General features: G+C 38.9%; 1 protein-coding gene across 4 annotated transcripts in view; it reads left to right on the top strand.

Annotated features, from left to right (window-relative positions):
* Window positions 1-14,452, top strand: part of Arhgef12 (Rho guanine nucleotide exchange factor 12) — a 131,656-nt gene that overhangs the window by 100,836 nt on the left and 16,368 nt on the right. For all 4 annotated transcript variants that reach the window (XM_060372163.1, XM_021636912.2, XM_021636911.2 and 1 more), the window contains 7 exons: window positions 102-137; window positions 676-830; window positions 2,101-2,247; window positions 3,345-3,430; window positions 8,403-8,528; window positions 10,648-10,762; window positions 13,129-13,229. In XM_060372163.1, the coding sequence (XP_060228146.1) occupies window positions 102-137; window positions 676-830; window positions 2,101-2,247; window positions 3,345-3,430; window positions 8,403-8,528; window positions 10,648-10,762; window positions 13,129-13,229 (766 nt within the window). The remainder of the gene's footprint in view (window positions 1-101; window positions 138-675; window positions 831-2,100; window positions 2,248-3,344; window positions 3,431-8,402; window positions 8,529-10,647; window positions 10,763-13,128; window positions 13,230-14,452) is intronic.

The following is a 14,452-nucleotide window of genomic DNA, read 5'->3' as shown; positions in this document are numbered from 1 at the left end:
TTTTTCTGTTAATTTATGTTAAATAACTTTTATATCTTGGAATATGTCTTTCTTGATCTCCATTCTGCTCTCCTGTTACTTCTTATTCTCTGTTGTTTTAGGGTGATAGAACATGGAACTCCCAAACCCTTTCGAAAGTAAGTAAATCTTCAGTAGCTTTTATTTAAATTGAGTGTTTCTCCTCTAAAAGTCCTAATCTTAAAGGAAAAGAAACCCTATTAATAGCCTGTGAGTATGAGTGAAAGCTCTTCGTAAACTCAAATTATCCAAAGACTGCATACAAGTGTACATAATGTAACAAGCTGTTTGTAAGAGAGGAGGGTGCTTTAGGCTCAGTGCTGAATCAGATGCAGGTTTACAGCAAATTAAGACTTATGGGGCTTCCGTGATAGCCCAGCTGGTAAAGCGTTTGCCCCACAAGCTTGAGAACCTCAGTTCAGCTGTCCAGTACCCATAGGAAAAGCCAGGCATGACAAGACCCTGTCAAAAAGAATAAAGTGAAGACTAGTCACGGAAGGCACCCGAGGCCAGCCTCTGGCCTCCATATTGCATGTGCACACATAATACATGTATCCATATACACATGAACATACACAAAAGGTTTGTGAGTCTTCCATTGTCCACCTGAAGCCCTCATACAGAATTTGCCATTTATTTGTTTGCTTGATTGATTAGGTTTGACAGCGTCGCCTTTGGAGAAAGTCAGAGTGAGGATGAGCAGTTTGAAAACGACCTAGAGACAGATCCACCCAACTGGCAGCAGCTTGTTAGTAGAGAAGTGTTATTGGGACTGAAGCCTTCCGAGATCAAAAGACAGGAAGTGATTAATGGTAAGTTAATCAATCTGTTGTTGGCCTTATACATTGAAATTTACCAGAATGAAGCAAATCTCTCAGCCTTTGAATTGCTTTTTTTTAATTGACCTTTTGTTTTAAAAAAATGACAAAATCAAGCTAGATTCTTGAGCCTTTAAACATAAAACAGTACAAGAGATGAAACAGTTTGTGATATGATCTGAAAGGAAAGGGTGTTTAGCTTTCAGGATACTAAAGATCCATAGCATCATAGGTGTGAAACCTGAAAACAATCAATCAGTGGCTCCCTAGCCCTGGGCTACCTTGAGGTTACGTTCTAGACATAGATTATCAAGAGCAAGCTAAACTTAGGAAGATTAGTCGAGTAACAGGTGATGAGTGACGAGAAAAAAAGTAGGGTTTAGGTCCTCCAGGTAGAGGGTACAGGCCATTGTTGAGGGGGAATCAAAGCAGGAACTCCACGCAGCCAGTCAAGTGACATCTACAGCGGAGCAGAGAGTGACTGCCCCTGTGCCATCTCAGCTCTCATCTAGCCTCTGTCCTGTATAGTCCCCTCAAGGCAATGATGTTGCCCACGACGCTCTGGGCCCTACATCATTCAGCAGGACAATCCTGCCCCAGATATGCCCGCAGCCCAACCTGTTACAGCATTTACTCAATGGAGACTCTTTCCCCGGGTGATTCTAAGTTGAGGCAAGTTGACATCACAGTTACCTTAACATGTACGCAACAAGTATGTGACGTGTATACTGTGCCCTCTGCTGTCCCTATGACTTGATTTCAAGAAATGTCTTATTTTTTGATGACAATGAGATCTACTAAAGTTGCAGAATGACTCTAGAAATTAGGTTTTATGGTTAAGTAAACTAAATCCATCATTTCTGAAGAGTGCTTAAGGCTATCTTAGTAGAATTTGCTGTATTCCGGTGCGGTAAATTCATATTATAAATGGGTGAGTTTGGGGTAACTGCTAATTAACTTTCAAACATAAAGTATTTTTGAGTGATACTTTTTATTAGTTTCATTAATCTGCTGTGTTTCATAAAATCTGTGATTTTTAGAAACCTGCTGTCTTTTCAAATATAAAATATTTTTGAATGATGTTTTTCATTAGTCTGTGTTTTATGGAATAGTCTGATTTTAGAGACATGCCATTCTTTCAAAATGTTAATTTATTACATAAAGCATTTGCTACTTAATAACAATGGAAGGACAATGTTTGGTCTCATGGAATGAGTCTAAATAAAGCAACATTCTGTACCTCCTTTTCCTCTCCCCTGCCTAGAATTGTTCTACACCGAGAGAGCTCACGTCCGAACATTGAAGGTTCTCGACCAAGTATTCTATCAGCGAGTGTCCAGAGAAGGAATTCTGTCACCTTCAGAACTACGCAAAATTTTTTCAAACTTGGAAGATATTCTTCAGCTTCATGGTAAGAGAAATTGACTGTGATCCTGTGTCTACATTTCTAGTAGAGAAAAGACTATGACTGTGTAAAGGCACATTCCAACTAGTTGAGTGTAACTTATGCATTCCTGACACTTTATGTGAATACCTCATGCAAAGAGAGGCGGTCAGATCTTTGACTAAATCTTCCCATCATCGTGTACGAAGTATTAACCTTTTGTATACAAAGTATTAGCATTGGGCTTTTCTTGTCTAAAGTTAGTGCCTAAAGTGAAAAACATGAGTGGTCAAAATTAACCATAATAATGTCCTATCAAATACAAGTGTGTATATAACAAGATATAGTTATATGCACAATGCACATATACACATATACATATATAGTATACATATATAAAGTATATATAGTATATATGTAAACTATATTTTACACAGCTGTATTTGTGTAGTATACTATATATGTGTGTGTATAACAATACATACAAACTATATACACATATACTTTAAAATATATATCACATGTAATATATGCTTGTAAATATATTTTATAAATAGTAAAATCAGTATTAATCCCTTGGTTGGATACTTTTCAGCAAATTTTGTTGTTTAATGCTTAGGACCCATTCATGTGTCCTGCCCCCAGTGAGTCGCCAGTACTTCTGAGGGAGTAAAAAGTGCCCTCCTCTCTGTAAGCCACTGTTTCTCTGTGGCCCTTAGTTTTTATTATTTTGTCAGCCAAAGCAATGCGTTTTGTGGGCGATTCCAGATTTCAGTGGCATGCAGTGTATTGTTTACATCCAGGGTCTTTGTGAGCTTGGCTACAGAATGAGGCCTTGCGGGTAAATAAATACTTGATGCAGCCACAGTATTGGCAGTATACTAGTTCCTAAAATAGAGTTTAATGCTTCCGGACCCATGGCCAGGAAGAACTTTCAGGACCTACCTGTGTAAGCACCATGTGCGGAAAACATTAATGTAGTTTGGGAGCAGCTATGCTACTCTGAAGTTTTTAAAATCAAAAACAAAAACAAAAAAAAAACACAAGTTAACTGCTTCTTGCTACCAGTGATTAATTCAGATTAAAGTAAGTTTGGACTTAATTTTTTTTTTTTCCTTCTTTAGTTGGGTTAAATGAGCAAATGAAAGCTGTTCGTAAGAGGAATGAGACATCTGTTATTGATCATATTGGGGAAGATCTGCTCCTCTGGGTAAGGAAATTGAGAATTGCTATTAAACATTTTTACAGACACTTGATCAGATTCAGGGGTAAGTGATAAATGCTTCCAAACTGCAAACACATCAGTTTTGCAGAGTTAATATGTAAATAAAAAGGGCCCAAATTATTGTTTTATCGGTCAGTTTGTTCTAATTGGACTAAGTGCTTGGTTTCATTGAGATGCAGGTACCCTGATTTTTTTGTGTTTTAAAAACTAAAGAGTAATACATTTTATTAATTAAAGTGATAAAGAAGTAATAAAATTCTTGTGTTCAAATCTTAGATATGTACTGTACAATATTGGGCAATTATAGATCATAAATGTCAGTAGTGAAAATTACTTAATCTTATTTCCAGTATAAGGAAAGAAGCCAGAGGCTATCAGAACTGTCAAATTCTGTCTTTCTGTCTGTACAGATTCATTTTATTGTGCATGTATGATTGTTTTGCCTTTATATATGTGTCTGCGCCACATGTATGTCTCATGCCAATAGAGGTGAAAAGAAGACAGCAGATCCAGTTTGGATTCCCTGGAACTGTAGTTATGGAGAATTGTGAACCATCGTGTTTGTGCTGGGAACTGAATCCAGGTCCACTGTGCTCTTAACCACTCAGCCATTTCTCCAGCCCCTGATAGTTAATTTATATTAAACAAAACTGTGTAGAGTTCTGGGAAAAGTGTCAACCAAGGCACATGACTTCTACTCTCATAGAACTTATGATGGCAAAACTGTGGCCTTTTGATTGTTTTGTTTTAGACGGGATCTCAGTAGCTATCCCTGGCTGGGCTGGAACGGTTTTTATTTTATTTTTTTAAATAATGTCTTACTATGTCACTCCAGTTGATCTGGGACTCACCCAGATCTACCTCTCTCTGTTTCCATGTGCTGAATTAAAGTTGTGCCATACCATGCCTGGCCATTGATTTAACCTTTTGGAAGTAGCTACTTTTGTGAATAAAGATAATAAGTGTGGCTTACAATTTTAATAGAACTCAAATAACAACACTTTAATTATGCCCACAGAAATTTCCTACATCATATAAAATTACTTAGGAAATACATATGAAAATGATTGACAAGTAAAAGAATCAACGAAGGTGGCCTTACTGCTGTCATTGGTACAGTTGTCATACAGCATCTAGTAAGCTGAGAGTGGATCTCATGTAACTGCTTGTTCAGAACTCAAGCAAGACATTTTAATCCACTCCCACCATGATTTTGATTCAGGTTCCAAAACATTTCCTCTCCTAGGTCACTCTGGCATTATTGTTATCAAAAGATGTAACCCCACTGAGGAATTGAGCTTGCTCTTTCGTTTATCCTGTGATACTGTGACTCATGTTGGTTTTGATTTCAGTATAGCAATGAAAGGTAAAATACAAGTCCATGGCTGAATGGTACATTGTTTAACTTGAAGCAAAAAGTTTAGAATCTTACAAAAATCCACATTTCCTTTTTAAAATATGACAGTGAGACATCAGTTTCTCATATCAAACTTCAAAGTTGTATAGACTTAAGATACTGCACCTTGATTCTCAGGCAGATTCATTTAAGACTTTTATAGACGCCTTAGGGATTGTTATTAAGGCACAAAATAATACTTGGTTATGTGGTAAAATAGATCCATCAGCACAATGGAAACCCAAATATTTCTTTAAGAACACAAACTGAAATGTGATTTTTTGGTTTTGTTATTGTTTTTCAGTGCTAAGGATAGAACCAGAGATTTACATATGCTAGGCTAGCATTATCCCACCTTCCCTCCCAAGAAGTATATTACTAATCAATATTGTATTTAAAAATGGAGGGAAAACAGGATTAATAAATCAGGATTAATGATTTATTAATGGATCAATCTGATCCATTGCATATCAAGGGTTGATTGAAGGGAAAATACTCATAAAAACTAAAAGTGAAAGCATCAATAGGTCTTTATATTTGCATATAATATTCCCAATTTTTGGTTTACTTCCTTTTTTTGGTGCTTGTCTTTGTGGTTAGGGCTTGTGCTGTAGCTCTGAGGTCTGCCTTTATCTCCTCCCCTTGTATATTATAATTGTGGGGGAGGCATACTCCTGTCATAGCCTATGTGTGGGGTCAGAGGGCAGCTGCGCTGTGGGAGCTGACTCTCCTTCAAGTGGGTTCTTCAGCTAAAACTCAGGTGTCAAGCCTGCATGGCAAGCACTTTGAGCCATCTCACTAGCCACTCTCCTATTTTTGTTTTGTTTTAATGTTGAGAGTTTTATACATGAGTACTGTATTTGCATTGTTTCCAACTCTTATGTCTCCCTATGACTTTTATTATTAATTATATCAACGTACTGAGTTCATCTAATGTTTCTCTTATATGTATTTGGATGAACACTTGGGATTGGATAACCTTTAAGTCTCACATGTGGAGAAAACAGATTCTCCCTGTTTCAGTAACCATTGATTCCCTATAGCTCTTCATGTAAGGTAGGGGCTTGATGAAATTTCTCCTGCCTGTTTTGGCCTGTCAACTGGTAGTGTCATTCTATAAGTCTGGTTTAGACAACAATATTGTTGAGATTTTTTTTCAATGCAGCGTCCCTGCAATGTCTAACAGACACTCCCTAGCAGCAGGTGTCCACCTGCTCTGACAGTCTGTCCCCTGCCTTCTGTGATTTTCTCTGACCCTTAGGTATAAGGGTTGTATTGTAAGTATACTACCTGGGACTGGGCGCCCCACAGTCAGTTATTTGTTGCATTTTAACCACTGTGGATCTCTGTAGTGGCCTCCATCTACTGCAAAAGATTTTTTTTTAATGTAAGACAAGAGTTATACTTATCTGTGAGTATAAGGATGGATGAGTATTTAGAAGACAGTTAGAAATTATGTTGTTTTATTAAAATGGCAGCAGTGGGTTCTCCTAGGGTGGGTGGCCTTTATAGCTACAGACAGTTGTGCAGGTTTACAGGGCTAGGCATGAGTTCCCGCCTATCGATGGGCCTTAAATCCAATCAGATATCTGCTGCCAACCCCCATGATAAAAGTGCCACTATTGTACCATGACTTGCTGGGCTCATCTTTATTGTGGTTTGTGGGCTTTACAGTTGGGTAAGGCTATTGATTGCTTTTATCCCACAGCGGCTTCTATAATACCTTCTTATACTATAAAAGGTAGCCATTCCACTCTGACTATACCTGATCTCTGAGATATATATGTGCGTGCGTGTGTGTGTGTGTATACAAATACATAAATATAAATCTTATCATATTTGTTTTATTTTATATTATATTTATATTTAGGCATTATATATTAATTATTCACTAATATTAATGATTATATTATTTATTTATCATATTTAACTATTTTAATTATATATAAAATGAAAATAAATTTGTATATAAACTATTCATATATACATGCTTATATATGTTTATATATATATATATAGAGAGAGAGAGAGAGAGAGAGGAAGAGCATGAGTGAATGAGAGAGTTTAGAGAATTTTTTTCCCCAGTGTTGGTATCTTAGAATCCTGTTGTTAAGTGTAACTATAAAGTTTCTGTAGAATGGCTGGGATCACAGCATTTTCTTTTATAAACTCAGAAGTTCTTTGTTTTTCTAGTCCCTTCATAGGTAACATGACAGTAATTTTGCCAGTCTCATCTTTCAGCATTTCAGTGCTAGTGATTGAACTTAGGGCCTTGTGGCTATGACGTAAGTGTTCAACCACTGAATCACTTTCTTAGCCCGAACGTCCCATTCATAAGAGAATAACAGTACAGACTTTGACTAGTAACAGTATTTTTTTATTTAACCTATGTGAAGAAAATAATTCATCTACATATATGCTATAAAAGAGCATTTTAAAAAATACTTTTCTATAGAATAGTATTTTGGAAATGTAGAAGATTGTACGGAAAGCCCCCTTAGTTAAATACAAAGCAGTTATTTGCAAGCACAGAAGTGGAACGCCAGCTGTGACGTTACATATGTATAGTGCCTACCCTCAGGTCACTGAGGACAGTCGGAGTGTGAGACCAGCCTGGATTGCTTCATCCAGTAGTTCTCATCCTGAGGGTCACGTTCCTTTGCGAGTCAAATGATTCTTTCACGGGGTCCCCTAAGACTCTCAGAAAACATAGATATTTATATTAGAACTCACAACAGGAGCAAAATTACAGTTATGAAGTAGCAATGAGACTAATTTTCTGTTGAGGTGAGTCACCACATCATTTAAGGAACTGTGTTAAAGGGTTACTGCATTAGGAAGGTTGAGAATCATTCTAAAGCAAAAATAAACAAAGCAGAGGTGATAGTATAAAACAAAAAAGTTATTTTGGCATTTAAGTCCACCTCATGAGTGAAGCGCTTGCTTCACCTAACCTCCAAGTTAGGGCATAAGTAAACCTATTATTACAAACTTAAATCTGCAAGTGAAAGATACTAGTAAAAACATAATGTGTATTTGCAAAAGAGTTCACAAGTTCATGGATCTATACCCAGGCCCCTTTTCCCCCTGCACAGGTGAAACAGCAGGGAATTTACTTTTGTTTCCACTTTGCTCGTGATCATAGTGCATTTCATAATGAGTAGGAAAGAAAGCTACTAACAAGGGTTTTCTTCTAGAGCACTAGGGTGTTCTTGTAAAGGTATCAGTCTACGAGAATGAAAGAATAATCTCAATCTCCAGGCATTTTGTGTTTCATATTCTCCAGATAGCAGCATTTCGTTTCTATTTTGGAAGCAGTGTAGACTGAAAGGTGATATATTATTGTAAGTTACTGGCAGGAAAACACTGGCATATGGTCTGACGGTGTCAGGGCGAGTTCTTGAACTTGCACTGTTAATCCTGCGTGGACACACAACATTCTGTCTCTTGTCCTTTGAGAGTGCTTCCTGGAATGCTGAAAGGACTATGGTTGTCTCTCATTTTACTTGGCCTCATGTATGCTCAGTATTTCATGCTCTTTGCTTTGCATTCTTGGCACAGTTCAGTGGACCAGGGGAGGAGAAGTTGAAACATGCTGCTGCTACATTCTGCAGTAACCAGCCTTTTGCCCTGGAGATGATCAAGTCCCGTCAGAAAAAGGATTCTCGATTCCAGACTTTTGTGCAAGTGAGTTGAGCAAGTTATATGACCAAAAAAAAATTAAAAGAGCCACCAGTTTGGTATTAATTATGAAGTAAATGTGAGGAATTCTGACTTAAAATGCTCATTTGTGTTAACATTAATTTTTCCCTTCATTTATGTTTTATGAGTGTGGTTGTTTTGCCTGTATATATATGTGTCTGTATATACACGCACAGTTTTGAGAGGCCATTGAATTTCCTGTAGCTGGAGCCAATGCCACATGAGTGCTGGAAATAGAACCGGGGTCCTCTAGAAGATCAGCCAGTGCTCTTAACCACTGAACATCTCTCCAACCCCACCCAATATGTCAACATTTTAAGTGCTTTACATTGCCTCCTAAATTACTGGAAGGAATAAAGATGATTTTGGAATGATGAATAATAAAATATATATATGAGGATTGAAATATTTGACATGGATATACACATTGCCATAGCAGTCTTAATCAGGAAAAAGCCGTATTCAGTTTTTTTGTGGTTTCAGCAAGCATTCTTCAGTGAACTATCTGCCTACCTCTTTTATAATATAGCTTTTTGTATTAAGGACTTACAAATTGCCTAGGCTCCTTTGTATGACATGTTGGCCTTGAGTTTACAAGCCTGTGCCATCAAACATGACTCATATTCATGTGTGAAAATCATATTGTTCAGGATTGAGGTTTTTTTTTTTTTTTTTGGTCAGGTTCAGGAAGATTGTAATAGTATTGGGGTAGGGATAGAAATAGATGTGAGTCTGGAACTGTGACCACTAGGACTTCTCCATTCACCTGCCTGTTTTATAAATAGTTATTTGGACACCATGCATTTATTTCCTATTGTTGCATTGTTAGACGACAGTCACAGTTTTTGTGGTTTAAGAGTATGGCTACAGTTTAACAGGTTCTTCTCCCTTAGAGTTTATCAAATGTAGGGTAGAATTGCAATCCTCATTTGAAGCTTGTTTAAACCAATGGTTGGTTGATATATAATATGTTTTTGGTTTGTTTTTTTTGCTTTGTTTTGTTTTGTTTTGTTTTCTGTAACTGCAAAATGAGGTTCTGCTCGCTTGCTTGTTGTCGGCTAGGAACTACCTTCTCCTGGGACGCCCTGTCTTTCTTCCTGTGGCCTCTTAGGCAGTTGACAGATGGATATTTTGCTTTTTTTCCAAGACAGTTGGATTCCTTCTCTCTGGTCCAGATTTCTTTTTAAAGTTAGGGGCTGAGAGATGGCTCAGTGGTTAAGAGCACTTACTGCTCTTGCAAGGACTAGAGGGATCCTAGCCCCTCCCATCAAGTCAGGCCCACCTTCCTTTTTTTATTATATCAAAATCAAGTGATGGCAAACTAATGATAGAACAGATTCTACCTACTCTGAAGGGGATGGAATCACATATGTCAGAGAATGGGAATCTTGAAGGACAGCATAAAGGTTTATTTTTATTACATAAAGCCAGGTTCATTCATCTGTCACTGCTCTTTGCTAAAACAGCAAATTGGAATAGTTGTGAAAAACACTGGCCTACAGAGATATTATGTATTGTCACACTGAAGCTTGTAGACCTCTGACATGTGTATGAGTTGGCCTATCTAGACTAGTGATCCATTGTATTTACTGGGAGTGGTGGGTAATATGTTAGTAAATGAGTTGGTTTTTTGTTTTGTTTTGATTTTTTTCAGACAGGGTTTCTTGGTAGCTTTGGCTGCCCTCAGACTCACTCTGTAGACCAGGCTAGCTTGAAACTCACAGAGATCTACCTGCCTCTGCCTCCCGAGTGCTGGGATTAACACAGTAAATGAACTTTTGATAGGCATGCCAATCAGAAAAATGTGCCTACATTTCTGAAAAGGAGGTTAAAGCCATGTACTACAAGTGTTTTTCATAGTTGCTTCCAGCCCTTATTTAAACATAAGCAAAACCATGCTTAGGAGACTCAGGCTGCTGCTGTGATGCCATAGGAGAGGAAAACAGAAGTAGGGTGTACAGTGCTTTTTCTTTCTCTTCAGAAACATATTGGTCTAATCATCAGACCTGTTACAGTGGACCCTTGTAGTGAATACCTGATGTGTATTTTGTAATTATTTCTCCCACTGTGCACTGTGAGCTGACTTCCTTCACTCTAACTTTAGGATGCCGAGAGTAATCCCCTGTGTCGTCGTCTTCAGCTGAAGGACATCATTCCCACTCAGATGCAGAGGCTTACTAAATACCCACTTCTTCTGGATAACATTGCCAAATACACAGGTATGCACTCTGGCTGAAACAAAAGCAGGGGACTGGAGAAAGCTCAGTGGTGTGTGCTCTTGCCAGGACCGGAGTTGGGATCCCAGCAGCCACACTCAGCGGCTTTCAACCACTGTAACTCCAGCTCCATGAGAGCTTTCTGGCCTCTGTGAGCACCCACATGCATAGACTCTTGAACACATACTCTTTTTTTTTTTTTAAGTTAAGAAGAAAAACCAAGAATATATCCTGCTAAATAAGTAGTTTTTCATAGCATCCAGATGCATAGAATTGAGTCCTGCCAGTTGTATGGCAGACGTTTTTTGACAAGACATAGTGTCATCTTTAGCCTGTTTGAACTGTGTCCTCTATTAGTAAATTTAGACATAGAGTTTGGTGTACTGTGGCACAAGGGCCACATTAAGGTCACTGCCTGGTTTTTATTTTGTTTTATTTTATTTATTTATTTATTCTCATTTTTCGAGACAGGGTTACTCTGCATAGCACTGACTGTCCTGGAACTCACTCTGTATACCAGGCTGGCCTTGAACCTACAGAGGTCCACCTGCTTCTGCCTCCTGAGTGCTGGGATTAAAGGCGTGCCTCACCCTGCCCAGCAATTATTATTTTCTAAAGACAAAGTCTCACAGAGGCCAGTCTCATCTTGAACCGCATAAGTAGCTGAGGGTGGCCGTGAACTCCTGATTCTCCTGTTCTTAACTCCTGGGTCAGTGCTTCTTAAGCTCTGGGTCACAACCCCTTTGACAAACCTCTGTCTCCAAAATATATTTATATTATGATTCATAACAGTAGCAAAATTACAGTTATGAAATAGTAACGAAAATAATTTTATGATTGGGGCTACCACAGCAGGAGGAACTGTATTAAAGAGTCTCAGCATGAGGAAGGTTGAGAACTTCTGTCCTGGGATTGTGGGCATGTGCCCCCACACGTGCATCTCACTGCCTGTTTTTGTCAGTAAGCTTCTGTTAGAGCACAGCACATCCAATCCATGTGTTTGCATACTGTTTTTGAGAGCTTTTGCACTCAGCAGCAGAGTTGCGTATTTGGAAGAGAGGTCATTTGGCCTGCAAAGTATATAGTAACTGTCATCTGACCCTGTGTAGGAAAAATTCACCCATGTTTGTTTTAGCATATATCTTTGTTTTGAAAAAGCTTTATACTAGGACAGAGAGATGTTTTGTGTATTTGAAAGTACTTTTCAGAAGCAGAACGAATGCACTATCATTCTAGCTTCCTCACCTTGAAATGATTCTTTTTTAAAGATTTATTTATTTATTATGTATACAGTATTCTGCTTACACGCCAGAGGAGGGCACCAAATCACATGATAGATGGTTATGAGCCACCCTGTGGTTGACTGGGAATTGAACTCAGGACCTTTGGAAGAATAGCCAGTGCTCTTAACCTCTAAGCCACCTCTCCTTGAAATGATTCTGAGTTTGATGCCTCTAACTCCCGTTTCTCCTGCCTGAGACTAGGAATGCATATTGGGGATCACAAACTATGATGCCTGGCAGAATGTGGCTTTACATTTTACTCATTGAGTTTTACTCTTAGTGTGTGTGTTCAGTGGTGGTGTCGCACTGTTGGAAGATTATGGCTTTGACTCTAGTTTGCAGTTGCAGAGGCGAGAGGGTCCTGTTTGTACAGCTTACAGAGGCCTTCCTGGGAGGGCGTAATACTGGGGTGCTAATACACCGTACAAGGCATCACTCTGGCATCTAGGGTTCTGTGTTATAAGATCTTCTTTCAGTTTTCATTTCATTCAGAACTGAGATTGACTTGCATTTTGCCCTTGTTGGGCAAGAGCTCTATTAATAAGCCACATTGCCAGTCCTTTAAAAAAGTATTTTAAGCTGGCCAGTGGTTGCATATGCCTTTAATCCCAGCACTCGGGAGGCAAGAGGCAGGCAGATCTGTGTGAGTTTGAGGCCAGCCTGACTACAGATTGAGTTACAGGACAGCCAGTGCTACACAGAGAAACTTTGTCTTGAAAAACAAAACACAACAAAAAGTATTTTGTGACAGGTCTTAGCATGTAGTCAAGGCTAGCCTCAAGCTTGTGATCCCCTGCCTCAGTTTTGTAAGTAAGTAGTGTGCACCTCCAAACTTGCCTCTGTGGGATTTATTTTTCTTTTTAATATGAGAATGTATGTTTCCAGTGAGGATAATCAGAAATCTCAGCTGTTTAAAGACTACCCAAATAGAGACTGTGCCATTGGTTTCAACATAGTATAAAAATGTCGAAGGTAATCTTCATACCCAGTGTATATACTCTCATTTGAATAAAATGAAATCTTATGAGTGTGTACATTTTCTTTTTTTCTAATTTTCTCTATCTTCTGTGTTTTCCCCATTTGTAGAATGGCCTCCAGAAAAAGAAAAGGTGAAGAAGGCTGCAGATCATTGTCGTCAGATCTTAAATTATGTTAATCAGGCTGTCAGGGAGGCGGAAAACAAGCAGGTAAGAAAGCAAAGCAAGATACAGGCAGGCATTGGAGAGTATTAAGTTAGTATATCTGAAATAACAAAGTATCATTATACATTGATGAACAGGACAGTTGTTTGCTACTAGAATAGTGGCTGGGTCCAGGTTGTAGAGATGCATTTGACTTCTGAGCATCTCTAGCTCTCTGTTCATTTGTTCCTGTTTAACCAGCAGGTGTTTGTGGAGCATACGCTGTATGTGGATGTGGAGGACTAAGTGCATCATAAAGTGGAGCTTGTTTTGTAAAAGCAGGAGATTACTGTGCTCATGTCTCATGTATGTGTTACAGAGGAGAGCTTCAGGTGCTGTGGATGTCTGATAGGGCCACTTCTAGCTTGGAAACATCAGGTGGTGGCTCCTGAAGAGTATGTGAAGAGTTGACACTTGAGCCACATATGCTCTGAACAAAGAACAAAAATGAACCAAAAGCAGTGTAAAGACCAAGCTAGATGCAGAAGGGGCAATATGAGAAATTAAAAGATTAGGTGAAGCTGGGCGCAGTGATGCACGATTGTAATTCCAGCACTCAGGGAGGCAGAGGCAGGCAGATCTCTGAATTTGAGGCCAGTCTGGTCTACAAAGCAAGTCCAGGACAGCCAGGGCTATACAGAAAAACCGTCTTGAAAAACAAACCCCAGCACTAGCATGGCAGCTCACAACTGCCTGTGACTCCAGTTCCAGAGGGTCTGACACCCTCACACACTCATACAAGCAGGCAGAACACCAGTGTACATGCAATAGAAATAAATCATTAAAAAAAAATTAAGATTAGGTGAGGATTGAATCTTATAGTGCTTTTCCTACCATGTTTAAGACTTGAATTTGTTTGAAGAGCAGTAGGACCTTGTTACTGAAGGCATGAATCAAATTTCCTCGTGAAGAGTGGATTAAGGAAGAAAGTGGTGGTTAAGGGAGTCCAGGTGGCAGTGCAAGATCAGTAGTAGCAGTGTAGAGTAAGGCAGGAACTGGAAAGGTACTTATGAGCACAGTCAGCAGAACTTGTTGACTGAGAGGACTGAAGGGAGATGATGTCAAGAAGAAACACTTAGGTTTCTGGCTTGCACATGTGGATAGAGAAGAGGCATGGAGAAGCCACAGGCTTGTGGTCAAATTCAGTTTGGAACAGCAGGTAGAGATGTCTAGTGAGCAGTTTCCTATTTGGGCCCAACTCTAATTAGATAGTGCACATAGAGAGGCTC

Source organism: Meriones unguiculatus, chromosome 1 (genome assembly GCF_030254825.1).
Source record: "Meriones unguiculatus strain TT.TT164.6M chromosome 1, Bangor_MerUng_6.1, whole genome shotgun sequence".
Lineage (NCBI taxonomy): Eukaryota > Metazoa > Chordata > Mammalia > Rodentia > Muridae > Meriones > Meriones unguiculatus.
This window is presented reverse-complemented; position numbering and strand designations above follow the sequence as displayed.